At 39.2% G+C, this 25316-nt stretch overlaps 1 protein-coding gene across 6 annotated transcripts in view; it reads right to left on the reverse strand.

Moving 5' to 3' along the window:
* The window catches only part of SCEL (sciellin), a 319097-nt gene that overhangs the window by 117510 nt on the left and 176271 nt on the right, over positions 1-25316 (reverse strand). Inside the window, exon 1 of one of the 6 annotated variants that reach the window (XM_058682378.1) lies at positions 24773-24875. The exons of the other annotated variants lie outside the window; for them this stretch is intronic. Coding sequence (XP_058538361.1) covers positions 24773-24800 — 28 coding nt within the window. The 5' untranslated portion in view covers positions 24801-24875. Of the gene's footprint in view, positions 1-24772; positions 24876-25316 lie in introns of those variants that run through there. 6 annotated transcript variants of the gene reach the window in all.

The following is a 25316-nucleotide window of genomic DNA, read 5'->3' on the forward strand; positions in this document are numbered from 1 at the left end:
TTCTTCAACTCACTTGTAGTACTCACCGTTCCCTTAAAACAGGAAAAGATTTCTCAGTATTTTATAGAGATTGCTCAAACAATAATTACCATAACTGAACTTCTTGCCCAAGGTTAGAACCTCCATGATCCTTGTCTCCTCTCTTGCTCTCTCCACATTCACATCCAATTAAATGGTCACTGACCCATCACTGTCAAGCCTACCTCCTGCTTCACTCTAACCTTTTCCTCCCACTTGACTCCCACCACCTGTGCTAGAGTTGGGACCCTCATTATCATGAGGGAACACTATTTCAATCACTTGCTAACTGGCCTCTTCTCTGTTCTGATCTGTCCCCTCTTGAGTCACTCAGTCTCTTTCAGGTTGTAAATATCAGAGATAAGCTTCAGAAGCCTCAGTCAACAGGATCACACTAACAGTGGCAATTAAATAGGGAAGAGCCACAGTACCCCCAAATAATGACACTCAGAAATCTACAGTTTAATTCAGGAACAAGATCAAATGTAGCAACCACATTGAAGTAAAGATTGGCATTACAGGTAAAGGCTGTTTCACAGTAAACGGTCCAAGAAGCTACTTGCTAGCTCCAGCCATTCCCCCTCTGAAAGTGTCTTTGCAGAATCTGCTTTCTCTCCCACACAGAGAACCACTGACTATGAATGAATTACCCAAATGGAGTCTCAGCTAGAATTGTTTATACTCTGCTGGTCATGTAGGCATATTCCTGCTAGGTGACCAGGCCTTCTGGGGTCTCACCAGGTACAAATCGTCAGTTTTACTGTTATCAATAAACAATGCTATCTAGGGGTGCCTGGGTAGTTCAGTCAGTTAAGCATTGAACTCGACTTCAGCTCAGGTCATGATCTCACGGTTCATGAATCTCTTGGGCTCTGTGCTGACAGTGTGGAGCCTACTTGGGATTCTCTCTCTCTTCCTTTCTCTCTGTGCCCCTCCCCTGCTTGCCCTCGCGCTCTCTCAAAATAAATAAATAAACTTAAAAAAAAAAACCCACAATGCTGCCTAAGTGGTACAAACCATCCTGAAACTATTAGGGCACATGGTTACAAAGTAATGCTATTAACATGTTTCAGACGAAAACTGTGCATGTTTATTTCTTATTGTAGTAGAATAACTCAACCTAATCCCATATTCGTTGAAATTAACCCTCACAGCAGAGAAGGTTTGGTGCAAAGACTCAGCAGACTGAAAGGAAGACAGACATTGTCAGAAGGCTTCTTAGAAATTATATAACATTTCCTGGTGGTTACTTTGCAAAAACAACACAGGTTATTTTGGTACCCAATAGCAAATCCATGAATCTCTCTACCATGACTCAGTTCCCCTCCCTCTGATTCTCTTCTTCCTTCTTTCTACCATGTTACCAGTTTACCAGAGTCTCTACATGTATGAGTGTAACTCCTCAGAGAGACAAGTGCTTTGAGTTGATGAGTCACCTGAGTTTCTACACGTAGAGCCCTTGCACCAGTCCATCTCTTGGGCTTTTGGTGAGCCACAGAGGATAGCTTTGCTCAGACACCTAATCCATCTCAATCAGATGTAACCAAAGCAATAGGACTGCATGGTTCAAAGTTCTTGTAACTGCTCAGAGGCACACATCAAATTATTACTTTCTCCCCAGTAAAGACACATCACCCCCTAACATGTTTTTCCAAAACACATGCAATCATATCATTCCCCAGCTTCAAACATATCCTAAGTTCCTAGGTCCCATAAAATTCAAACACCTTACGTTTATGTAGGACTGTGTTGTCCAATACGGTAGCCACTAGCAATGTATGGTTACTTTAATTTAATCAAAATTAAATAAATTCAAAAATTCACCTCCTTAGTTGCACTAGCCACATTTCATATACCACATTGGACAGGGCAGATAAGATGAACAAGAAGTTGGTCTGGATGCTTTATTGAAGCCACTTTCGACTATTCCAGGGTCATCTCCCACCATTTACCCCCCTGCACTCTAAGCTCTCATCAAAATCCTCACCTCTGTCCAAATGTACTATGTACTTTTGGCCTTTAATATTTGCTCTCACAGCATATCTGTGGCCTGAAATATGCTTGCCTCTTGTGCACCTGGCAATGTCTTATTTACTTTTATAAGGCCCTGCAGACACATAACTCCCTGAACACAAGCAGGTACCCCTTTCTCTCTGTTCCAAGGGAACTCTGCATGTAGCTATATTGTAGTACTTAACTATGTTATTTGGTAACCTAGTTGTACCCAGCATAGTGGAGGCTGTGTGGCTAGTAGTTAACACTCAGGTGCCTGATGGCCTCTGCCAGTGCCGAGTTGTGTAACCTTGTGCTACCCTTTTCTCAGTTTTCTCATCTGTGAAACAGGGATAATAAAATAATACTTCCCACATAGGGTCATAGTGATGATCAATTGTGTTCACAGTCACAAGCACTTAGAATGGGGCCTGGAACTTAGGATGCTACTAAAAATAAGCTATTAGTAAAGTATTAATGCATTTTGCTTATTTACATATAAAATGTATCTGAGGGGACCCTGGAGGGCTCAGTCGGTTAAGCGTCAGACTCTTGATTTTGGCTTATGTTATTATCCCAGGGTCGTGGAATCGAGCCCGGTGTTGGGCTCTGCACTGATCGTGGAGCCTGATTAACATTCAATCTCTCTCCCTCTGCCCCTCTCCCCCTCTCACACATGCTGTCTCTCTTTAAAATAAAATAAATAAATATAAATAAATCAATAAACTGTATCTGAGAAGAACAAGGATTGTAAGTGTGATTAATCCTACTCTTCTAGACACATTCACTGTGCCCAAAGGCCAAAGTCTTTAATGAGCAAGTATAATTAGTTGTCTATGACTAAACATAGCTTTTGGAAGGTGTATGATGACCCTCTCAAGAGTCAGTCCTGGAACTTATGGATATATTATTGATGGATTTATAAAAGGCTTCTCATGCAAGAAACTTGGGTCTTTTGAGCAAGAAAGGATTAGTTACAAACACTAGACTGAGAAGTGCCTGTGTATGTTCTGGTGTTCACCAGAGTGTTCCACAATTCCTTCTCTTTGATGATGGCTTGTTACTATGCACATTCTCTTCTTTTTGATTGGCTGGATGCTTCTGTCTTCTCAGTCCCAATCTTTCTTCTCTTCCTCAGTGTTCCCACATCCATCCACCATGGTAGAGTTTCATTCCTTTCTTCAAATCTGTTTTCCCTCTCCTCTAATAATTCACTATTATATAGCTTCCTATTGCTGCTGTATCCAATTATCACCAAGTTAGTGGCTTAAAGCAATATAATTTATTATCTAACAGTTCTGGAGATCAGAAGTCTGAGTCAGGGTTCATTGGGCTAAAGTCAATGTGGTGGCAGGGTGGGCTCTTTTTAGAGGTTCAGAGAAAAAAAATACATTTCTGCCTTTTTCAGATTCTAGATGCTGCCTGTTTCACTCCTTCTTTGCCTCATCCCAACCTCTTGCCCTGTCATTACATCTCCTACTTCTGACTCTGATCCTTAGTCTCAGAAGGACACCTGTGATTACATTGGGCCCACCCAGATAATCCAGAATAATCTCCTCATCTCAAAATCTTTAATTTGATCATATCTGCAAAGTCTCTTTTGCCATGCAAGACAACATATTCTCAGGTTCTGGAGATTAGGATGTTGACATCTTTGGGGAAACATTATTCAGCCAAGAGCACCTATTGCTTTTTACAATTTCACAGCATTCTTTCTAATTTCATCTATTTTTATAATTTAAAAAACTAAACATTTAATTTAGTAGAGAAAATGTACAAAATGCAAACAATTATTTGATTTAGTAAATAAATTTAAAATCTATACTCTTAAATAGTACAGTTATTTAAGAGTAACTTAGTTGACATCAAGAGGTTAGAGTGGGAGAGACATCTAACCTCTTGGGAGAGACATCTTAGTTGACATCAAGAGGTTAGAGTGGGAGAGAGCCAAAGCATAAGAGACTCTTAAAAACTGAGAACAAACTGAGGGCTGATGGGGGGGGTGAGAGGGAGGGGAGGGTGGGTGATGGGTATTGAGGAGGGCACCTGTTGGGATGAGCACTGGGTGTTGTATGGAAACCAATTTGACAATAAATTTCATATATTAAAAAAAATAGTTGACATCTTTAGAATTGCATCTAAAGTTCTATATTTAAAAATCTTGTGAACAAATGCTAGAAATACATGCAAAATTTTAAATTGTCATTCTCCCCGTCCTACTGATGAGTAATACAAACAATATTAACTTAACAGACATGTTTTCAGATGGTCACTGGATGCTCGAGTGACAAGTTGCAGTGATCATGTGAAATCAATTCCCAGCTGAATTTGGGGGAAAGCATACTTACACTGAGTATATTACTTATGCAAACACACGTGTATACCTCTGTATTTTCACATTTACATACATACATGATGCATTCATTATATTGATACACATATCTCATATATTAGATTAATACATATATAGCATATATATATTAGATTTATACATCACACACATGAACACACAAACATCAATTGGTCTACCTGTGTTTGTCTTCCCTATTAGAATGTAAGCATCTCGCGGGCATGAACCCAAGCTTTCTTGCCCTCAAATTCATAATGTCTACACCAGGCCTGACTTAACCAATTCTCAGTGACTATTTCTTTTTTTTCAATATTTTTAAATGCTTATTTATTTTTGAGAAAGAGAGAGACAGAGCATGAGTGGGGGAGGGGCGCGCGTGCGCGCGCACACACACACACACACACAATCCAAAGCAGGCTCCAGGCTCTGAGCTGTTAGCACAGAGCCTAACGCAGGGTTCGAGCTCACTCAGATCATGACCCGAGCCAAGGTCCGGCACTTAACTGACTAAGGCACCCAGACATCCCTCTCGGTGACTATTTCTTAACTGAATATATTGCATTACTGTGTGACACATAGGAAAATGGAATAGAAGCCGCCTGACAAAACAATGAAATCCTCAGACCCTTCCTTCTGTGTCTTCCTTCCCAATATCTCAGCCTTCAAAAGATTAGACCAAAGAACTGGGTTCAAACAATTCCCCTCATTGATGCTTACTTTTCTGTTGCTATTTTCCTTCACCTCCTACACTTTCTGACTCAATCTCTCAAGCCACTTGGTTTTCCCAAATTGTGTCCTTGCTCGCTCTCCACACACTTTATCTGAAAAGCCCCCACTTCCCGACTTTCAGCCTCTCCCACTCACTTTCATCCAGGACTTTACTCCTTCCACCCACATCCTCCTCCTCTTGTGTTTCTTGTCACAACTCATCTTTGGATTGTCTTCCATGTCCTTTATACAATCAAAAGATAAATTCTCCAGAAGAGAGCAGAGAATTCTAGAAAACTTTTAATTTCCAAACATCATTGTAAACCAATGGTTACTTGTTTACTAAGACAAAATTTGGAATAACTTTAATGATGTCCCTAGAAAAGAGGGATCTACAAATATTTTGGAATTGATATGCCTTATTATTTGCTTTAATTTTGCAACAATCCCTCTCCCCACCTAGTCGTTTAAAATTATTAAAAAATAGTTGGCCTCAGTAATTTGGGAGTAGTGTGTGTGTGTGTGTGTGTGTGTGTGTGTGTGAGAGAGAGAGAGAGAGAGAGAGAGAAGCCTTGAGGCCACTGAGAATACTACAAGGTAATTTGCTTTTTATTTCATGCATCTCAGGCTCTTTTTAAATTTTGGATGTTTTTAATTTTTCTTTTTTTTCTACTGTTGGTTTGCTTTTTATTTTCCATTTTCCCTATGTAATATTCAGTTCTTTTAGGCAGAAAAAACTTGTCTATGTTTATACATTCAAATGTCTTCCATGAAAACAAATCTTGACTTTTGCCAGTTCTACTACTAATACCTAAAAAAGAAGAGTAAAGAAGGTGAAGACATTTAAAACTAACAAACTAATCAAATTCCTAAGGCAAGCTAACATGTAACCCAAAGACTTGATTAAATTCATATTTATACATAAAAGGCACAATAATGACCCATGGTTCCAAAGTCAATGTTTAAAATATGACAGTTACAAAAGTGGATCCTATAGACTATTTCTTCCCAATCACAAAAAATTTCCAAGAAACCATCAAGATCATTTTTCATAAATTTGTCGTTAGCAAACAAAATATGACACCCCTTGGCTCTGGTACAGATAGACAAAGGTTGTTGTGAAAGCATCAAGCATAATAGAAATGTTATAGCAGTTTTCATTATTTTTTTTAAAGTTTGTTTATTTATTTAGAGAGAGAGGACGCGCATGTGCACAAGTGGGGGTGGGGGGAGGCAGAGAGAGAAGGGGAGAGAGAATCACAAGCAGGCTCTGCACTGTCAGTGCACAGCACGCAGGGCTCTATTTCATGAAGGGTGAGATCATGACCGGAGCTGAAATCAAGAGATGGATGCTTAACCAGCTGAGCCACCCAGGTGCCCCTAACACCTTTCACTATTAACGTAATTGATGCAACTCAGAACCAATCCTTCTTTTTTGTTCTTTGTTCTATGGCCAGAGGTCAGCAATCTTTTTTCTTAAAGGGTAGGATGGTAAATACTTTATTTTAGGATTTGTGGGCCATATCCCAAAACTCAACTCTGCTGTTGCAGCAGGAGGCAGCCATAGACAATATGGTCAAGGAATGAGCATGGACAGAATGTTCTGCAGGAACGGGAGCTGGCAGTACTGAGCCAACTGCTGGCCGATGCTAACTGAATCCTACTGAAAAAACCATGCCTCTTCCTTTTCCTCCTCCCTGTGGAGGGGGAACACTAAATGACAAAAAAAAAAAAAGATCATAAACATCTACTGTAAACCTCATTTTCTAGAAAAGAATACTGAGGTTCTGAATGGTCAGGTGACTTTGCCAAACTGCCAACAACTTCATTTGTGTAGAGAAGCAAGACCAAAGTCCTTTCAAAATTATGGAACATTCCTTGACCACCTACTCTCTCAGATAAGCTTCAAAGCACTTAAACCTTATCTGACGTCATCCTCGCAACGTCTTTCTAAAGTACTATTATAATCTTCATTTCATAGATGAAGAAACTGAGATTCAGAGAGGTTAAGCAATATGCCTAGGGTTTCACAGCAGGCAGGTGGTACAGAGAAGAGCCAGGACTTTTAACCTCCTGCTACTTGCTTCCATTCTTCCTGCTGCTGCTGCTGCAACAGGCCCTACCTTCCACTTTCCATTGCACACTATTCCCTGTCCTCCAGGGAGAAGTCTTTTCATGCCAGTGCGCATGTTTCCTGTGCTTGGAAGCCGACGCTAGATTTCCCACCGTCACATGTGATCTAAGCTGCCATGGTTAGGATTTTCTCCCCTCAGAAGCAGTCCTATAACCTGACTTGCCTATCCAGTCTAACTATAGTTCTGCAACACAGAAACAGGGAGTGGACCCTGACTTCACACACCCATGGCCAACCCCGTCTAGAAAGGCTGGGAAATGTTAAGTGTTTGATCTTTGCTTGCACAACACCAACCCGAGGAGGCCCACATGAGGAAAGTCAACCTCAGGCTCCCTCCCTCTGTTAGACTTCTGGAGCAGCTCCAGAGTCCACAGCCTCTGGGAGTCCAGGGAAGGCCCCCACAAAAAACTGGACTGGAATTCACTCCCGTTTCACAGCTGAAGTGTGTGACTCTTAAAAAGTTGGGCCTTCCCAGCACCCTTCACTCTGCACTGCATTAGCATCTGCCCACTTCACCTGCTTTGTTTCTCCATAAGTCCTGTAAAACAAGTAGGTATAGAAAATGTAGGCAGCGAGGAGGACACATTCAGTTCCCACTTCTTTTCTGGATAAATGTATTTCCTTATGAAGGTTTGTTGTGTCATACCTCAACCTTCCACTATTAAAACAAAAACTCATCACAAGCTAAATGGTAAGCTATGAGCTGGAAAAAAAGTTTTCTAAGTTGATGTGTTCATGTTACAGAATCAAATACTATTCTTCATGTATCCTATGCATAAATGTAAGCCACTGTTTCTTGTCCTTTACTTAAGAGGTAAGGTTGTCTGCACACTTTTACTTTAATCTCAGACTCTAGAAAAAAAGCATATATAAACTGCACTGTCCCCATATTACTGAAACCTGTAAGCATATATTTCCTCTCTGCCTCTCCTTTCCCAACCAAGCCCTATTTTGCCTCTGTTAAAATTAAATGAAAAAATTAAATGGGAGCAAACTTCTGTCTTGCAGCAAGAATAATTCCTAGCGGGCTTCTAATGAAGCTACTTGATAAGGTCTATGGTCCTTTACTCTTTCACCCAGATCCTTATTGCTCTAACAGTAAGGAAAAAAACCTGGAGTCACATTGGGTAAGGCAGCACCTAGTAAGACGAGACTGGGATAGCAAAGCAATGGGTCACATCATAAAATAGGAGCATTAGGGGTGCCTGGGTGGCTCGGTCGGTGGGGTGTCCTACTTCGGCTTAGGTCATAATCTCAGAGTTCGTCAGTTTGAGCCCCACATCGGGCTCTGTGCCAGCCTCTCAGAGCCTGGAGCCTGCTTCAGATTCTGTGTCTCCCTCTCTTCCTGCCCCTTCCCCCACCCCCACCCCCCCGCCGTGCTCTGTCTCTGTCTCTCAAAAATAAATAAACATTAAAAAAATAGCAGCATTAAACACCTTCCTCTCTCTTTCATTCACTCAGCAGAGTCCACAGCAGTGAAACAGTGTGGGGCTCCTTCAGGGGCTTCCTGAATTGCCTGCAAAGATTAGAAGGAAAGAAAGCCAACATAACTCACATAACTGTGATTTGCCTTGATAGCAGTGGCAAATCAAGAAATGGTAAAAGTTGTATCAGCGAGACATAACTGAAGGTAAATAAAGTTATTAAAAAGTAACAACAAAAAATTACCGTCAAGAAGCCCTCATGAAGCACGTCAGATACCTCTGGGCAAATGCCTAACCACACACAAAAATTCTAATGTGGCACCTAAAGTTCCCAGTGCCCTGTGAGTGGCTGGGTAGCTTCTTGGGTGTCCCAGGGAAGGTATGTAGCCCAGCCTGTGGGCTGACCCACCCTTCACAGCCCCATCTGACAAGGCCTGAACAAATACACTCTTAAAAGCAAAGACATTCTTTAGGGATTGTGCAGAGGAATTTGGCAGCTGTGACTTCCTCATGTGTGGCATTAAGAGCAAGTTCCTTGGCCAGGGGCATAAGATTATCAACAGCTTCTTTAGAGGAAGTCAATATTACAGTGTTTTTATCTAAAAATCCACATTTATCTTAAAATGCCTGCAGCCTTCTTCTGTTACTGGTATCCTTAACATATTAAAACAAAATCAGGGGTGCTTGGGTGGCTCAACTGAGCACTTACGCTCAGGCCATGACCTCTCGTTCGTGAGTTCGAGCCCCATGTTGGACTATCTGCTGTGAGCACAGAGCCTGCTTCAGATCCTCTGCTCCTTCTCTCTCAGCCCCTCCTCTGCTCGTGCTCTCTCTCTCTCTCTCTCTCTCTCTCTCTCTCTCAAAAATAAAAGAAATTAAAAAAAAACATTAAAAAGATCATTACAAAACAGCTTGGCTAATATTACTTGTAATGAACCAAGAAAAGAGTGGAACTCATACAGGACATTTTGCATAAAAACCATTTCTACTTCTCTCTTTTCTGCCCTCCTTCCCTCCATGAGCACAGGTGAAACAGCTCCTGACAATCCAGGAAGGAGGACTCTGGTACTCCTTATATCTCAGGAAACAGTAGGCCTCAGACCGAGAACAGGCATGGGGTTCTTTCTCAATGGGGTTCTTTTTCCATGGGGTTATTTTTCTTTTTTTTTTTTTTTTTCTTTTTTTTTTTTTTTCTTTTTTTTTTTTTTTTTTTTTTTTTTTTTTTTTAACATTTATTTATTTTTGAGACAGAGAGAGACAGAGCATGAACGGGGAAGGGTCAGAGAGAGAGGGAGACACAGAATCGGAAACGGGCTCCAGGCTCCGAGCCATCAGCCCAGAGCCTGACGCGGGGCTCGAACTCACGGACCGCGAGATCGTGACCTGGCTGAAGTCGGACGCTTAACCGACTGCGCCACCCAGGCGCCCCCATGGGGTTATTTTTCAATCCTAACAGCCACTGTGTGTGCAGAGAGGTATTAATGACTTCTAACCATAACCTTGTTTCCACAGGCCATATCAGTCATGGGAAAAGTCAAAGGCTTGAGAGGAATTTGGTTCCAGCCCCCACATTTTTATCTCAAGGATTCCTGCTAGACCCAGTCTGACATCACTATCTTTCTATTTTTGATGTGTGATTCTGCTTACTTTGGACAGAATGCAATATTGGGTGATAAAAGTGCTGTTACTCTGCTGGCCTACAAGGGGTAAAACTACCTCTCTACTGGAGGGGAGGAGTCTTACAGTGAGTGAGAGAATCCCGGAGACTGCAGAGGTGAGCTGAGCTGTCAGACTGGGTGAGAGCTGAGTCTCACGTTGATTCTCAGTGGGAGTCAATTGTGGTGGCCCTGTGAATGAATCACTTGTGAACTAGGCATGACCCTCATGAATGCCAGCATTGAGTGGGTGGGGCAATGAAGGCGATTTGTTGTTGTTATTTTGTTTTTTGCACTAAGGAAGACTCTCTGACTTATCCACGGTAGGGGTAGATGAAATAATCGGCCAGTTCCTGGAGGCCAGAAAGACAAAAACTGAAAGACAAGGGGTTGCTGGGAGAAAGAAGTCATACAAAATGTCTGTGGGATGTTATCAAGACCCTTTGGGACTAGACCAGAGTTACCTCAGGGACAGAGACCTGTACTGTCTGTGATCATTTCTGTTTTTGTGTGCTGGAGCAAAATTGATTCATGAATGGCAGTTTATAGACTTCTCTCCCCAGCCCCTATTCGAGCATTTGAGAATTGCCCACTCAACTGTACCTTCTAAGGCCTGTATTACCCAGGTGGGTCTTCGGGAGGAAACTACTCAGAGCCAAAGAATGACGACACACCATAGGTTCTGCACAAGACAGAGGAGAAGGAAATTGATGTGTCTTAAAAGTCTGTTGCATGGTCGAAAAGCAAGATGACACAGAGGAGGGTTGTGAATTAGAGAGACAGTAACGGGATAAGTGAGAGTCCCTAGAGTCGCTGGGCACTAGGGAAGTACTATCTAAAAAACAATGGATTACATATCCTTACTAGCATAAAAGCATTTTGATCGCCTACCATTATCTAGTACATTGACTTCTTATTTGCACTTTTGTATATTTTGTGTTGTGCAGATCATGCACAGGTAACCCAGCTCTATCCACCTTGAAAGATATCTTATTCACAAAGGCTAGAAGAGTAGGACCTACATTTCTCAGAATCCCTGCCAATGGGTTTTGTGTTACATTCTGCCTATGAGAAGACTCACACAAGCTTTGGACAGTGGGAGAGATGCAGAAACCATAATATTGTTCCTTGCCACTGGTACCCATGTCATGTTCTTTGGCAAACAGTAAGTAAGATGTTTCCAGAAGCTTCTGGTATTCTTCCTGTGAATTATTTCATTTCAGTGGTGAACAGGTAGCTGAGTCATAGTCAGCCATTTCCTACAACTCCTGCAAATCCTGATTTCCTGAAAGCCATCAGCAGCTTTGTTTAACCTTCATCCTCTAGGTCTTTCTATTTCCTTAGCAGAAATTTGACTGACACATAGTCCTTATAAAGCATAATATACATAATAGAAATAAAAAAGAAATAACATAAATAATATTTTAATTATTTTAGTTGATAAGTAAATTTTTTCTGAATAAAAATATTAGTTTGTAATTAATTCTTTTCAATTAGCATATAATTCAAACATCTGGTTCTAAAATCATTTTATTTCAATATTTAGCTTTAATAGCTATAAGAACTTAAAAAGAGATATCTCACAAAAATATATAGATTAAAATAGAAGAAACACCTCATTAGCTATGCTTACTAAATTGCAATATACAAGAAAATTATGATATGCAGAAAATTATGAAGATTTCTAGAAAGTCATTAAATAATATCTGAATAAAATGCAAACAGATCTTGTGTTCTTAGATAGGAAGATTTAATATTATAAAGACAGTAATTTTTCCCAAAATAATCCACAGACCTAATGAGGTTTCAAATAAAGCATCAATAGAGCTCTTCATGGAAATGCATAAATTGATTCTGAAGTTTACATAGACAAGAGAGAATACCCAAGAACTTTCTGAATAAGAAGGCAGTGGTAGGATGCAAAACTTGTCTCACCAGCTATAAAAACTTGTTATAAAGCTGTAGTAATTAATGTGATGGTCTATAGGGATAGATACATTGATTAGCTGATTAATTGGACAATAACCACAGAAGGAAATTCACGCAAATATTTAACTTTGATATATGACAGAGTTGTATGTATTAAGCCACCCAATCCATGTCACTTTGTTATGGCAGCCCTAGCTAACCAATACAGTCTCCAAGCCTGAATTCATTTTTTATTTTTAATTTTTTTAAGTTTTATTTATTTTTGAGAGAGAGAGAGAGAGCAGGCGATGGACACAGAGAGAGAGAGAGATAGAGACAGAGTATCCCAAGCAGGCTCCACACTGTCAGCACAGAGCCTGACATGAAGCTTGAACTCATGAACCGCGAGATCATGACCTGAGCCAAAATCAAGAGTCAGACACTTAACTGACTGAGCCACCCAGGCACTCCAAGTCAGAATTTCTAACAGTCCCCCCTCCTCCATATTTTCAGGTTTACCAGAGAGTACAGCAAAGCCTGAAACACACTAACACATTCTGCAAAATGAATTCTGTGTAGCTACTCTGGCATCATTACACAAGGAAAAGGAAACTGATAAACATTTTTAGATTCCAAATGCTCTCACCAAATTTTCTTCTGACCCATGATTATAAAATTAAATTTCATACTATTGCCACCAATGTATGTATCAACTCTGCATTTTGCTTCTTTCTGGTGATTATCACATTTGTCATTTATTATATTGACAATAGCCAACACACTTGTATTATTAATAGCTAAATAATATCCCTTTATATTCATGAAATCTATCAGATGGCTGGCATGAAAAGGTTATGCTGCTGTTACCAAAAATGGGTACCAGAGAGATGACATGAAACGTAAGACTGGGAGAGACATTGGAACCGATCTGAAAACCACACTTTTCATCAAAGCCAACCCACTTTAGACTGCTACTCTCTCTTCCATTCAAAGCCAAGAGAAACTAACAGAGCAGAACATCAAGGCAGTTAAGCAACAAGGATACACAGTCCCGGGGCACAGCTGCATAGCTGTGCTCAGAATGAGGAAGCCATTTTCCAAGTATAAAGTAACTGGCACAAAAATGTTGCTGAGGATCTTAGAGCAAATGGACTTATACTTTGTGCAGGTGATCAAGGTCACTGTCCTGAAGATGCAGAGAAAGAGAATCCTTTGCCCGACTACTATGGGCCCAGATACAAAACATAACCCATCTGTCAGTGCTCCCTGAGCAGTGTCTCCCATGGCTGCAGAAAGAAAATAAAACTGTGTGTCTCCCCAGAAGTCAGGCCCAGGAACATGGCTGCTTCTCCACAGTTAGAGAACCAGGAAGCTCAAGAAAGAGTAGTCACCACCGTGAAAGCACAATTCAGGAGTCTGCTAATCTGAACTCAGATTCAGTGGGCTGACCACTGAGAACAGCCCAGAAAGTCTTCATAGCATTGTAATTGCACAGTGCAGAAGGGAACTGGATAATTCCAATAGGATTTGCCTTAGTAGAGTTATGAGAGTTTATTTTAAAGATGGTTTAAAGATCATTGAAAGTCAAAAAATATATAATTATTTCTACTTTTAAAAATTTCCAAATGTATTATAACTTCTATTTATTAAAACAGAAGAAATTGACAAAAACAACAATAACAAAAAGCCTTTGGCAATATTTAGTTCAGCTTCTTAGATGATGCATTAATTAATGACTGTGCTGGGTTTGTTTTAAAAGCTCTCTGTGGGAGGGAGGCAAACCAGAAGAGACTCTTAAGGGCTGAGAACAAACTAAGGGTAGATGGGAGGTGGGGGAGAGGGGAAAATGGGTGATGGGCAGGGAGGAGGGCACTTGTTGGGATGAACACTGGGTGTTGTATGGAAACCAATTTGACAATAAATTATATTAAAAAATAAAAAATAAATAAAAGCTCTCTGTTTCTTTAGTTGAGTTTTTTCTACATTTGAAATTTGTTTTTTTTAATTGAAAGACTATTTACTAGAGAGGGTTTAGGTTTATGAAAAAATTGGGTAGAAGTACGAAGACCCCATATATCCCCTTGACCATCCCATCCTTCTAGTTTCCTCTATTATTAACCTCTCTCATGAGCATGGTACATTTTTTACAATTGATGAGCCAATATTTTTTTCTTTTGATTAACATTTTGTTACACTCCCAGGGAAGATTCCTCTACACCTGAACTAGTCTCCCTATAAGCCAGTTTGCCAATGGTCTGTCTGTTCCTTGGATAGGTGCCATTAACAACATAGAGCAATGACACATGGGTGTCCTTTGAAAGCTCCAGACAGTGTATACACATTTTGCTCTGTAATGAGCCAACATTGACAGATTATTATTAACTTTATTGTTAAAGTGCATAGTGAATGGTACATTCTTTGTGTTGTACCATTCTATGGATTTTGACAAGAGAATAAAATCATATCTCTACCATTAAACTTCAGAAAGAACAGTTTCACTACCCTAAAAATCCCCTGTACTCCACGTATTCCCTCTCCCTCTCTCCACCAAGTCCCTGGCAACCACGAATCTTTTTGCTGCCTCTATAGATTTGCCTCTTCCAAGTGACACATAATATGTAGTCTTTTTCAAACAGAATTCTTTCATCTAGCAGTATGAATTTAAGGTGCAACTTGCTATTTTTCTGTAGGGAGTGGTGTAAAAGAGAAAAGGGTAAAGCAAACACAAGCAATTTTAAAAGAAATACTCTTGGTGCTTTACCAATCATTAGCGTGTGCAGGGCACGCACATACACATATCCTAGTCATTTAGGATTTACACTTAACAGTATGAATGTGCCAAGTACAGGAACCACTGAACTTTAGAGCAAACACTATTTCCACATTCAATCGACAGTCTTGTGTCAATAATAGATGAAAGTCTCTCAGTGACTTTAAAATTTGTTCTTCCATTAAAATAATATTTATGGGGTGGAAAGTGGGGATAGAGAATTTGCAAACAAGTTCTAAAGTCCTTTTTAGTAGATTTACTTATTGTAGTGGAATGAGTGAAGTGATTCTGAAACAACTGAGATATTTTATAGGATTAAGCAATGAGTAAATGTGTTGTTGAGAGCCAGAGTTCTCACTAACGAAGAAGGGACACAGAAATATACAGCAGTGAATGGCAAGATAGAACCTCACGGGAATGGACTGGAATTGGAAGTATTGATGTGGATTCTTAATTTCTAAAATATATCAGAATGTGTATATGCATGTGTTTGTACACATGTGTGTGCATATGTATCTATATGTTTACATGTGCATATGTATACATATACATGCATACTTCCTAACTTTGCATACTTAAAGAGCCAAGAAGCAAAGACACCTCAGTAACCAGAAACATACCTAATCCCAAAATTCGGCCTTTAATACCATTCCAACTAAAGGAAACAAGGCTATACTTCATGGAGCTATGCTGAGCTAAATGCTTTAAAATTTATATCAAACGTATCTGCATAAATGCTTGCTATGAGTTCGGCTGAGGGTTCAAAGATATAATGTGCTATTCACTAATCACCCACTAGATTCTCTATAGTACAAGATTAGTCAGGAATATATTGTTATGTCAGAAAATGAAGAAGAGCTTAAAAAAAAAAAAGGAATGGGGGCTTGCAACCAGGACACGGAACCAACTGGAAAAGGGCCTTTGATTGCCAAGTCAAACTGGGGATAATATAAACACCAAACTATTAATTACAGTAATGAATCATAAACCATTGAAAAATATGAGCTAATGAGTATGTTACTGAATAAAAAAAGATATGGTATCTCCATGTAGTTTTGTTTTGTATTTCTCTGATGATGAGCAATGTTGAGCATCTTTTCATGTGTCTGTGAGCCATTTGTATGTCTCTTTTGGAAAAATGTCTATTCATGTATTCTGCCCACTTCTTCACTGGACTATTTGCTTTTTGGGTGTTGAGTTTGGTAAGTTCTTTATAGATTTTGGATACTAACCCTTTATCCGATATGTCATTTGCAAATACTTTCTCCCATTCTGTTGGTTGCCTTTTAGTTTTGTTGATTCTTTCTTTTGCTGTGCAGAAGCTTTTTATCTTGATTAAGTCCTAATAGTTCATTTTTGCTTTTCTTTCCCTTGCCTTTGGAGACATGTCAAGCAAGAAGTTGCTGCGGCTGAGGTCAAAGAGATTGTTGCCTGTTTTCTCTTCTAGGATTTTGATGGTTTCCTGTCTCACATTTAGGTCTTTCATCCTACATTGCATTTCGTAGCATTTCATACTACATAGCATTTCATGCTACATTGAGATACCACCACACACTGGTCAGAGTGGCTAAAATTAAAACCCAGGAAACCACAGATGTTGGCAAGGATGTGGATAAAGGGGAACTCTCTTGCATTGTTGGTGGGAATGCAAATCCGTGCAGCAACTCTGGAAAACAGTGTAGAGGTTCTTCAAAAAATTAAAGATAGAATTACCCTATGATCCAGAAATAGCACTACTAGGAATTTATCCAAAGGATACAGGAGTGCTGATTCACAGAGGCACATGTACCTCCCAAAGTTTATAGCAGAATCATCAACAAAAGCCAAATTATGGAAAGAGCCCAAATGTCCACCAACTGATGTATGGATAAAGAAGATATGGTACATATATACAATGGAATACTACTTGGCAATGAAAAAGAATGAAATCTTGTCATTTGCAGTAACATGGATGGGACCGAAGGGTATTATGCTAAGTGGAATAAGCCAGTCAGAGAAAGACAGGTATCATATTTTCACTCATATGTGGAAGTTGAGAAACTTAACAGAAGACCTCGAAGGAAGGGAAGAAAAAAAAGAGTTACAAACAGAGAGGGAGGCAAACCATAAGAAACTTTTAAATATAGAGAACAAACTGAGAGCGGAAGGGGGTGAGGGTGGAAGGGGGTGGGGGAAAATGGGTGATGGGCATTGAGGAGGACACTTGAGGGGATGAGCACTGGGTGTTTTATGTAAGTGATGAATCATAGGAATCTACTCCCAAAGCCAAGAGCACACTCTATATACACTGTATGTTAGCTAACTTGACAATTAAATAAATAAATAAATAAATAAATACGTTTTTGAAAAGATAAATAAATTAGAAAGGAGGTCTCATGCTTTTAAGGCAGAATGCTGAGGGCTGGCTGGTTAATGCAGAGGGGATGCTGGAGTTGAATCATTTGCAGCATTATAGTAAAGACTAGATCAGGCAAGAATCATCAATGGATGCCAGCTAAATCCAGAGAGAAATTTGGCTAAAAACAAGAAGATTTGAATGGACTTAAAGTGCCTTATCACAAACCACCAATTAGTTTCAAGTGAAAAAATAAAGTAATTATACAGGGGAGAAGCTAGGCAACATGTTCACTGGGCAATTAATATTAATGTCACCAGTGAGGAACAGATGGTCACTGTGTGTCTCCAGATGATATACCTTGAGAAAGACACACGTCACCTATGAAGCATGTGTTTGAGAATGTATAACCAGACTCTAATCATGAGGAAACATCAAACCAATGACGAATATCCTATTAAAAAGAGGGGAAGATGATAGTCTTTAAGAATATTGTTAGCATAGGGGCACCTGGGTGGCTCAGTCAGTTGAGCAACCGACTTCAGCTGAGGTCATGATCTCGTGGTTTGTGAGTTCAAGCCCCACATCAGGCCGGCTGCTGTCAGCAGGGAACATACTGCAGATCCTCTGTTCCTCTCTTTGTACCCTTTGCCCACCTGTGCTCTCTCAAAAATAAATAAAACATATATTATTGGCATAAAACACAATTAACAGCTGTGGAAATGTGCCTGATTAAGAATGCAAGATGGGGCACCTGGATGGCTCAGTCGGTTGAGCATCCAACTCTGGGTTTCACCTGGGGTCATGATCTCATGGTTCTTAAGTTTGAGCCCCACATCCTGCTCTGCAATGACAGTGCAGGGCCTGCTGGGATTCTCTCTGTCTCCCTCTCTCTTTGCCCCTCCCCCACTTGCTCTCTCTGTCTGTCTCAAAACAAATAAACTTAAAACAATTTTTAAAAATGCAAGGCAATTTGTTTTACTACATTCCAGGTTAAAGACACAAGACAACTAAATGCAATATCCGACCCTGGACTGGATTCTAAATTGGAAAGAGAAATGCTATAAAGAGCATTACTGGGGCAATTGAATAAGGACAATCGCTTGGATGAAACTATTGCATCAATGTTAAATTTACTAAAGTTGATGAGTGAACTATGATTATGAGAGAGAATACTCTTAGGAAACATACAATAAAATACTTAGGAGAAAAGTGGTAATGGGTTAAAGGGTCATGATGTATACAATTGAATATTGGCAATATAAGATACATAAACAGAGGGAGGCAGCAAATATAAGCAAATAAGACAAAAAAAATGTTCACCATAGAAATCTGAGTAAAGGGTATAGAGGTACTCTTTGTATTATTCTTATGCTTGCAAATTTTTTGTAAGTTTGAAATCATTTTCAAACCAAACAACACGAACATTAAGGAAAACAGTATCTAATGAAGTAAGTAGTGACAATGGATATTCTTCTACTGGAATCCTCATCTCCTATCACCTGGGCAACTCATATTCATCCTTTAACATAATCTGCCAAGGCATTACTTTCTCTCTGTTACCTTCCCCAACACCTTTGTCTTAAAACAAAACAAAACAAAGCAAAACAACCTGAACATTCCATATCATCTGGAATTGCATTTAGATTCTGGTAACACAGTGAAAATAGCAGCTGCTTAAACAAGACAGAAATGTATTTCTACCCCAAAATTGAAGGAGAGGCAGTCCAGGGTTCTGCTGTGTCATCAGTGATTAGACTCCTTCTCTCTGCCTTTCTTATCATCCTTTATATATTGTTTTCATCATTGAGGTCACATTATCCTCCAATATTACTCCTGGAGCTCCAGCCATCACAACCACAATCCAGCCCACAAGCCCTAGCCTTTTGTCCCCAAGCCAAGGAGACTTCCCCAAAGTCCAATCCCAAACTTCCACTTGCATTACATTAGCCAAAACTTAGTTCCATGGCCACATCTCCTGCAAGGGAGGATAGAAAATTGAGTGTTTTGCTGGGCATTTTGCCACCTGGTACAAATTGGAGGGCTTTTATAAGAAAGAGGGGAAAATTAATATTGGTTAGGCAATTATCAGTCTCTGAATACCATCCTGTTGTGAAATTTGCCATTATTTTGTACATATTCTATTATTACCTGTGTCAGACTATATTTTGTTTGTGTTTATGTCACTATCCTAAACTATAGCATATAATTTTTGGATATGAAATATCTATGTTGGCTTTTAAATGCCCCAGTGCTTGGCTCAGAGCCAGTCCCATAGTAATTGCTCATGTAAGGTTCATGAAGGTAAATGAGTTGATAAGCAGCCATTTGAGATATTCAAGATATATATATTTGATATTCCACAGGATTACCCTGCCATTATGGAGAGACCTTGAGGATAAAGTTCGTAAAGTTTTATGTGGTTATAAAACTCAAGTGCTGACAAAATTAGCTGGTGGCTTCAGGTCATAGAATATAGAAGATGGTAATCAACTGAAGGTTTTAACACTGAAATGCAATCCTTTTTCCTTAGTTTTGATGACTTGTCCCTTTATAGACTCCAAATGCTGGGGGTCCTTCATTTATTAAATATTTTAAAACATAAATGTTAAAAAACATTTAATATTAGATGTATTTCTGACCTCATTTAACCAGTCAATGAGGAAGTAGGTTTAAAAAAAAAAAGGAAGTAGGTTTAGAAACAATTTTGTTAGCATGCTCAACAATGAGCAACATAATAGGAAATAGGAAGCAAGGAATGTGAGATTGCTGAGTGATGTTTTGCCTTCTCAAGCATATGACATGCTGCAGAACCCAACTGATCTTAGAAAAGAGCAGAGGAGTCTTTTTATATAAAAACACTAACTCAAAAGAATTATCATGCATAGAAAAAAAAGCCCTTATCACTCATGTAGTCACCAAATATATTTGAGCTTTTACTATGCATCAGGTAATTTGCTAGATATGAAAGACAGAATGGCATTTAAGGAAGAAGACTTAATTTTTGCCTCAGAGAGTTCTCCCAGTGGAACATGTTTTCAGCCTCAAGGTTGTATACTTCCAAAACCCATGCACTTGGCCACTATATTTTCACATTAAGATTCAACTCTTCTCGGGGCATGTGAGTGGCTCAGTTGGTTAAGCATCCAACTCTTGATTTGGGCTCAGGTCAGGATCTCATGGTTGTGAGCTTAAACCCCAAGTTCAGCTCCGAGTTGTTCATGGAGCCTGTTAAGATTCTCTCTCTCCCTCTCCCACTGCCCCTCCCCACACTCTCTCTCTCTCTCTCAAAAAAAAAAAAAAAAAAAAAAAAAGAATTAACTCTTCTTGGGGTGCCTGGCTGGTTAGGTCAGTAGAGCATGCGACTCTTGATCTCAGGGTTGTGAGCTTGATCCCCATGTTAGGTGCAGAGATTACTTAAAAACAAAATCTTAATTTTTTTTAATGTTTATTTATTATTGAGAGAAAACGAGACAGAGCATGAGTGGGGGAGGGACAGAGAGAGAGGGAGACACAGAATCTGAAGCAGGCTCCAGGCTCTGAGCTGTTAGCACAGAGCCCAATGCGGGGCTCAAACTCACAAACTGAGAGATCATGACCTGAATCAAAGTTGGATGCTTAAGTGACTGAGCCACCTAGGAGCCCCAAAAATAAAATCTTTAAAAAAAAGAATTAACTCTTCTTGAACCTTTCCATCTTAAAATTTGGGTCTATAGTCAAGTGATAGTTGAAGATCCTAAAATGTTGTCTTTCTTACTTGTTATTTCCATTAAAAAGCGAAGCTGCTGATAATGGGTAAGAGAACTAAAATAAATTTTTAAGTGAAGTAAAATGTTCACTGATATTTTATTTTTATAGTCTCACTTCGCTGAGTTCCATTTAAATGAGTTGCCAGAATTTTGCAGTATTCAGATTGATTTACAGTTGTCTCAACATAACAACCAACATTCCGAACTGCAGAGCAATTATTTGGACGTTATTTTTCTAATTGATGCCAAAAATTCAAATTACTGGAGTTTTCCCCTAAATTGACCAGATAATTTGGAACTGTGAGCAGTCTCAGCTCAGCTGCCAGGGATATCAGATAAAATATTACCCCAAATAAAAGGTGGGGCTCCAGAATGAGTAAAATAAAAAGCCATGCCAAAAAAGATAAACACACACCCTCCTTTGAAGATTACTGCCAACTGTCTTTAAAATAATGCCAAAGAAAACTTCTCATCCAGGTTTACTTCATCTCAACCTTCCCTTTTCTAATTCAAAATACCCAGGATGTCCCTTGCAGCTCAACAGTTTTCTCTGGAACTTTAAAAACACATCAGGGAACTGAGTGAAATCCAAGCGATGCTTTTATTGTGTCGCCTGATTATCATCTGATGGTGAATAGGCAAGGAAGGAGTGTGAAGTTGAGGCGTCTGGCCATATATTTGAGGTCACAAAATGTCAGGGTTGGACAAGCTCACAGTGCATCCAAGTGCTTCTCAGTTGGCCTGTCCAGGACCTTCTTCTTTGAGAAGAGGGCAAAGGCATCTCTGACTGGTTGTCACACCTACATTTCCTGATTAATAGACCTGTCATTGTGGGAAGTTGTCCAGTCTGAACTGTGAGGTCATCAAGCCCTAGAAAAGCCTTTAAAATATCATCTGACCACACATACTCTGCCTCCTGCAGAAGGGAATTTTAAGTGGCTCTGAATCACACTTCCAGAGCACCAGCCCAGAATGACCAAAAACCATATTCTTCATCATTTAGAACATCAACATGGTAGTAATTCTCTCCCAAACTAATAACTCTTACTATGGTAGCAAGGTTTGATTATTGTTCTCTTTTTGAAGACCAGGGGAAAGACAGACACGTATTGCCTCAGATGCTCAAGAATGATCACAAATATGACCAGGATGATGTCTCTGGCTCAAAACAGAGTACTTGACACCAGAAATCCAAATATTAATCCAATTCCCCCTTTTTAAAAATCACGATGTTACAGCATAGTAAAGCTAATGTTTGTATTAAGCCTATAAGCTGATTTGATTGTATTAACCTACTAGCTAAAAGTGGTTCCAACTCAAGCCTAAAACCTTTACTTCATTACATTTGTAGAATTATTAAATTTACGAAAATACCAGGTCTAGGCAGAAGACATGGAAACAAACATAATCATGTGTTTCGTCCTTTGAAATCTGAGTATTATCCAGAAAAGAGGTGTTCAGCGGTGCTCGTGGATTCAAGGGGGAGAAGGGATTCAGAGCTATGGTCCACACATGGTCCTGAAAGGGGAGATAGTGCCCAGGTTCTAAGAGATCATAAGAGTGAACTTCCCAAGTTTTTTTAAATGAACAAATGCCTTTGAGTTGGACATGTCTCCATATAAAATACCGAGGCACTAGAGGGAAACAAAATAAGAAAGAAAAATGATGAACACTTTTCTTTTCATTTTATTAATGTATTCTATTTCTTTATAGGGACAGAGTCTTTCAAATGGTAGCCAGTTTCAAAATATACCAGTTTGGATCTTTTTTCACAATACTTCAATCCCACTTCTCAGGAACAAATCTATAGCTGGAAATTCAGAAAAACATCATCTCCCGCAGAGGCTGAAAACAACAGTGAAGCAGTGAGTCATGTTCAAGAAGGGTTCGGGTTACACTTGACTATTATTCAAGGCCTACTTAAATTCTTTTTAGGAAATTACTTTCCCAATTACAGGCAGGAGCACATTTTTCACTGTTATTATGAATAGGAAATAACAACCCATTTCTGACTTCAGCTTCCTTTTAAAGGACACCAATAGGAAGTTCATGGCTTTCAGAAGTACAAGAAAAAAAGAAGTGTTACAATGTAGTGCACACACTTCATCACCATCTTTCCATAAAGAAAATATGTCGGGGTTTTTTGCTGTTGATAATAACAAGCATCAGTAAGCCATTCTGGGAGTTCCTAGTCTTTAACCCTCCATCTGCTGTCCATTTCCACCTTTAAATGGAGCAAAATTTCAGGTGAAGGAAACCTTGTCTTCCAAGTGCTACCCCATGATTGTTTGTAATCATATTTTACATATGAGTTACCTTGATATTGAAATGATAATGATAATGTCTGAACTTGAACTCATAGCTGGCCACATAAAACCATTCTTCAAACTTATGAATTATTCTTACCAAGAGGGGAAAAAACCAACAACCACTGTGTCCTAGTAAGTTTACTCAAAGTATTTGGTGAAGTAATACCTGATTTAAAAAAATTTTAAATATATACATGCAACGTGTGTGTGTGTGTGTGTGTGTTTATTAAGAGCCACTTGTTGTTAGACTAGCAAAGTGATAAATGCCAAATTTACTTATTTGAATTATCTTTGTAAAATGAAAATACATGTATTTTGAGTGCTGGTATACATTTGGTCTCCATTTGCAAGGGTGAATGAGAATAAATTTAGTCCTTAGCCTCTTCTTGGTCCCTAAAATCTGGGGGGTTAAAACTTAAATGCTGTTTTGTGGCTCTAAAATTTTCATATAGTTATAATGAGTCTGAAAAAGTAGCATTACACCTGTCTTTTACTTATTTCTAAGTTCTAAAACTATAGGTTATTAGAATTAAAATAATTATAGTAGGGATGATGATGATAATAATGGCAGCATTTTTTTTTGTCTTTCACCTTTAGGTTTTGTGTTTGTGACACTCAAATAATAGAGAAATGCAGCAAGCCTTGCCCTAAAACAAATTTGTCTGAAACAAAAAGGGAAAGTAAATGTTGTAATAAGGTATGGTAAACATATTTACTGTTTGTACAGTTATTACTAGAACGTAAGCCCCATGAGAGAAGCAGCCTTTCTACCTTGCTCAGTATTATGTCCACATGACTGGATAGTGCTGAGCACAGATAGGGCATTCAGTCTTATTTGGGTGCATTTAAGTAAGCCTTGAGCAATGGGAAATAAAAATGTGTCCTCATCTTGAAAACAGAAACCACCACTGACAATTAAATAAAATCAACGGGAGAGTTCAAATTGCATAAATTCTAAATATTTTGACTCACTTACAGTCTAGTCTCAGCTAACTAATCAGAGTTCCCAAGAAAATGGGCTGATCATACAGAGCCTCTTACTTGACCCTATAAGCTGTGGGAGCCACTAAAAAATTATGTGGGAAAAGAACCATTACTATTATACCCATTTTATAGATGAGAAAACTGACTTACTCTAGGTAACTGGTAGAGATGGAACAATCTCTGTCTCTCTGAAATAAAAACTGATGAGCTTTACCACTCTTCTAGCTCAAGAACATTTAAACCAAAGTGAGGAACAAAATACAGGATACAGTAATTTAAATAGTGATGGCCCATGTTCCTTTTTCATGCCAAGAACAAAGATAGATGGAAGAGAAGACAGAGTTAAGGAACATGAAATTTTTAACAAATCTACCACTCCAGTATAATAACTATTGCTAAATTTTAAATGAAATACAGGATGTGAAATATTCTTCACCTGAATGCTTCTCTGGGCATCTTGTCATAAAGCAGATTCTGAGTTAGCTGATTCAAGGTGGGGCCTGAGATTCTGAATTTCTAACAGACTCCCAGGTGATGCTGATCTACTGATCCACAGACAGCTCTGTAAGTGGAGAAGTTTTTCCTGATACCTGTTTGATTTATGAGGTGAGAACTGCATCTCTCTGCTTTGTCAAATGAAGCAAGACCTTTTCAGGTTCTACCAGCTTGAAACAGGTGCGGTAATAGCTAGTTGTACCAGAAATCATAGCAATCACGACAGACTTATAGTGAGATTTAGGAGATTAGAAGTGGGGTTTAGGTGGAGTCATAATTATGCAAAGATTCTAGGACACCTCCCTTTTGGTTTCCTTATTAAAGCTGTTGTTTTCCCTGAACTTCTCATCACTCATAAAACTAGAATATAAACATCACATTAATGGAGTTTAGTACAGCATAATGGTAGAACATGCTAAGAATCATGATTTTTCCAAGAGATCAGATTTACAATTACCAGAAGCAAAGGGTGGGGATAATGGGGA

Source organism: Neofelis nebulosa, chromosome 1 (assembly GCF_028018385.1).
Source record: "Neofelis nebulosa isolate mNeoNeb1 chromosome 1, mNeoNeb1.pri, whole genome shotgun sequence".
Lineage (NCBI taxonomy): Eukaryota > Metazoa > Chordata > Mammalia > Carnivora > Felidae > Neofelis > Neofelis nebulosa.